The sequence below is a fragment of the Colobus angolensis genome, unplaced genomic scaffold (genome assembly GCF_000951035.1).
Source record: "Colobus angolensis palliatus isolate OR3802 unplaced genomic scaffold, Cang.pa_1.0 Scaffold55, whole genome shotgun sequence".
NCBI lineage: Eukaryota > Metazoa > Chordata > Mammalia > Primates > Cercopithecidae > Colobus > Colobus angolensis.
The window spans coordinates 1,296,320-1,300,490 of record NW_012119043.1 but is presented as its reverse complement, the minus strand read 5'-3'; the positions used below and the strand labels follow the sequence as shown (position 1 = coordinate 1,300,490).

At 54.4% G+C, this 4,171-nt stretch overlaps 1 protein-coding gene across 1 annotated transcript in view; it reads right to left on the bottom strand.

Annotated features, from left to right (window-relative positions):
* Positions 1 to 2,867, bottom strand: part of SEC14L5 (SEC14-like 5 (S. cerevisiae)) — a 75,285-nt gene extending 72,418 nt beyond the window's left edge. Inside the window, exons 1-2 of the mRNA XM_011961425.1 lie at positions 2,745 to 2,867; positions 1,818 to 1,925 (exon numbers count right to left, since the gene is read on the bottom strand). Of these exons, the coding sequence (XP_011816815.1) occupies positions 1,818 to 1,880 (63 nt within the window). The 5' untranslated portion in view covers positions 1,881 to 1,925; positions 2,745 to 2,867. The remainder of the gene's footprint in view (positions 1 to 1,817; positions 1,926 to 2,744) is intronic.
* Between the last annotated feature and the right edge of the window lie 1,304 nt (positions 2,868 to 4,171).

Sequence of the window (4,171 nt, the reverse complement as noted above, 5' to 3'; positions counted from 1 at the left end):
GCCTCCTGGGTTCACACCATTCTTCTGCCTCAGCCTCCCGAGTAGCTGGGACTACAGGTGCCCGCCACCACACTCGGCTAATTTTTTTTTTGGATTTTTAGTAGAGTTGGGTTTTCACCGTGTTGGACAGGATGGTATCGATCTCCTGACCTTGTAATCCACCTGCCACGGCCTCCCAAAGTGCTGGGATTACAGGCGTGAGCCTTGATGCCCGGCCTAAGTTCAGCAACTTTCTAAAGACATATTACCAGAGCATGGCAGAGCACAGCGGAACCCTAAAGCATCTGAATTCACATCCCTGGATCTCTTCACCATCCCCTGGTGCTCCACTTCCATTACACAGAAGCAAAGTCACACAGCCACAGGCAAAAACAGGAACGATCATAGCTGGATCTCAGTGAGCATTTGATCTGCGCCAGCCCTGTACTGGGAGCTTTATACACATTGATTCAACCCGCAGCATGACACCAGGATTTGGAACCCAGGAGATTCCCATTTTGGTGATGGGGGGTGGGGGATCATGGAGGTGAAGCAACTTGCCCCACAGTCACTCAGCTAGCCAATCGGGGAGCTAGAATATGACCCTAAGCCAGTTCCTGCCTCTTCACTGTCCTAAAACCATCTGCCTGTAACAGCACAACGTATGTGGATGCTTTCAATGATGCTTTTAAATCCTCTGTGTGACAATAAACTTATACGCATGTAGATCTATAGAATAAGACAAGATTGGACACACAGACACACACAGCCACCAAGAGATGTGAAAGTCCCTGGATAGAAGGCTGGGGTTAAGTAGTCAGTGCTGGGGTGGGACAGACGGGGGTAGATGCTAATGTTTCTTACACTTTCAATACATTCATTTATAAGACTTCGGTGTAATAACAGACACAGCATATTTCATGAGCTCCTTCTGTGTGCCTGTCACACAGCCAGGAGCACCAAGAATTATCTCATTTACTCCTCCTGGCAACCTCATAGCATTGTCCCTGTGTTACTGAGCAGGGAAGTGAAGTGCTGAGAGGCAGAGGGATGGAGCCAAGAAGGAGTTCCACATCCACCTACCTCCAGCTTCTGCCCCCAGGATGCAAAGACCAGTGATCCAGGGGCCCAAGGATCTGGCAGCCAATTCTAGACCTCCAACTGACTTGCTGCACAATACAGAGTACATCACAAAGCAAACCTACCCACTCATTCTCTCTCTCCTCCCTGTATCAGCTTCCTTGAAGGGGAGGGAAGGGGGTCTGTGAGCAGGAGGTCTCTGTGGTTAAATGTGAGGTTCTAGAGTCTCCGCTATGGGGATCTGAGCCCTGATTCCACCTCTGCCTAGATACAGAACTTGGTGTCATCTCTTCACCTGTCAAAGACTCAGTTTCATGGAGGTTAAATGGGAATAATAACAGCTATTGGGAATTGGAAGAAACATCATCTGTTAAGACAGTGCTGTAAACATTCAATGAACAGCTGCTGTCATTATCACCACCATTCCATTTATCACTGTGATATGCCATTATACGAAACGATGGCAGTGGCTTGGCCCATGATACCTTTGTTTTCTATCAGGAGAATCTAAAGTAAGGGAGCAGGTCAGCTTCAACAAGGAGAAGGAAGAAAGGCTTTGTGTTTTGGTCACTGGGCCGAGGATAGGATGGTCGGACAGAGAGGTCACTGGTTATAAGTTAAACCCACTGGGTCAGCTGAGTAGCTCACTAATTCCTTCTGTTCTGGGAGTCTAAGGAGCTCCATCTTCCTTCCGACATAGCTGATCTCAAGTCCCTCCAACCGTCACACGGGGGGCCCAAGAATCAGGAGTCACTCACCGCCATGACCAGCTCAAACGGGTACTTGTAGACTCGGACAGGAGACTGGTATCTCTGCACCATGTTCACGCTGGAGCACCAACAGAAGTCACCAGGTGTGCACGGAGCCTGGGGCGAGGGGTAATTGGTGAGGTCGCAGTTCCCACCTTGGGAAGCAGGGACACCACCCACCAAGTGTAAGGGGCAGCCCCTGGCCCCACCCACACAGCTTCCCAGCCTTCAAAGTTAGAAGGCTGATATGACCCCCAAATTACTCCAGGCCAAGCCCCAACAGCTTTCCTATCATCAGCCATGGTCCCAGACCACGCTTAGCCTTCCAAGAGCAGTCAGCACCCCCAAACATTCCTCTACCCCCACCTCTTCACACTGAGGGCCCCCAAAAGCCTCACTGCCACCCACACAGACACACACACATTTGCAATTCTTACACTCCCACGGTTCTCTTCACGCATGCACCCCGCAGCTTGCCACAGTCGCCCACCCCCAAGTCTCCTTGCACCTGCCCTCCCATTTTCCTCCCAGACACCCTGACATACACACACAGCCTTCACCACATTTCACAGGCACTGTCTCTGCCACACACATGCACACACGCAGGTTTCCCTCCCACACGGGACTGCTTTTGCACACGCCTCCAACTTTGCACACACATCCAGCTCCCTGAAACACGCACCTGCCCAACTCCACACACACAATCCCCCTGGTGTGCACAGACGTGCACACACACGCGGGCGCACATGCACACACACGTACACACACGTAGAGGCACTCACACATGCATGCACACACAGGTCCCCGCAGCTTTGCTCACCCTTGCCCTCGGGAGCCTTCGGGAACGCAGCCTAAGGCAAGTGCCCTGGAAGCCCTCCCGGCTCGGGAGCTGAGCGCTTACGGGCTCCCGCGGCCGCCTGGCCCGGAGCGCAGCGCCTGAGGCGAGGCCCGATCGCGGCTCCCTAGCCTGGGGCGTCCCGCCTTGAACACCCTGCGGCCAGGACAGCCGTGGAAGGCCGGAGGGGCGGGAGAAAGACCTGCCGAGCGGAGAGCTCTCCAGGACCCGGGACAGCGGAGATCCTGGCCTGGCCCCGCCCCTAGCCTGGCCCCGCCCACGTCCCTGGCCATGGCCCCGCCTAGGTTGGCCCTGCCCCCTAACTGGTCCCTCCCCACTCTGGCCCCGCCCCAGACTAACTCCCCCACCCCGGTTATAGCCCCGCCCCTTATTTTACATGTATCTTGCTTGACCACGCCCCCAGCTCAGTCATTTCGGGTCACACCTCAGGAAGTCCCCGCCCCCAAGGGCCTCAGCCTCGGGAATGATCCGGCCGTAGGAAGACCCCACTCTAATCTAGCTCTGTCCCCTAGCGGACCCTGCATCCGGGCCGACCCGCCCCTCTTAGTACTGTTTACATTTGTAAATGAGCACAGTTTACGTCTTTTCTTGCTCAAATTGACCTCGCCCTTGTACCGCTGCACTTGGGTTTGACCGGCTCCTCCACCTGTCCCCACCCCACACCCCGCGCATGCACCTTCGCCCACTCTGCACACCTTCACAGAGCGCCTGCTGGGGGTCAGCAGGTCTGTCCAGGGGCCGGACAGCCGCCGGTGAGCCACACGCACGAATCCCTGCCCTCGTGGAGTTTACACTACGGTGGGGAGACAGACACTCAATAAATAAGACAAATATATGATGTGTGAGGTAGTGAAAAATTCTAACGAGGGAAAAACAAGCAGGAAAGGGGCTCAAGGAGCCAGCGGAGAGAAAGGACCATTATAAACAAGTAAGAGGCCGCGCACGATGTCTCATGACTGTAATCCGAACACTTTAGGAGGCCGAAGCGGGAGGATCGCTTGAGCCCAGGAGTTGGAGACCAACCTGGGTAACATAGCAAGACCCTATTTCTTTTTTCTTTTTCTTTTTTTTTTTTTTGAGATGGAGTCTTGCTCTGTCGCTCAGGCTGGAGTGTAGTGGCCTGATCTCAGCTCACTGCAAGCTCCGCCTCCCGGGTTTACGCCATTCTCCTGCCTCAGCCTCCCGAGTAGCTGGGACTACAGGCGCCCGCCACCTCGCCCGGCTAGTTTTTGTTTTGGTTTTGTAGAGACGGGGTTTCACCGTGTTAGCCAGGATGGTCTCGATCTCCTGACCTCGTGATCTGCCCGTCTCGGCCTCCCAAAGTGCTGGGATTACAGGCTTGAGTCACGGCGCCCGGCTGCAAGACCCTATTTCTACAATTTTTTTTTTTTTTTAATTAGGCCGGGCGCGGTGGCTCACGCCTGTAATCCCAACACATTGAGAGGCCAAGGCGGGCGGATCACCTGAGGTCAGGAGTTTGAGACCAGCATGGCCAACATGGGGAAAC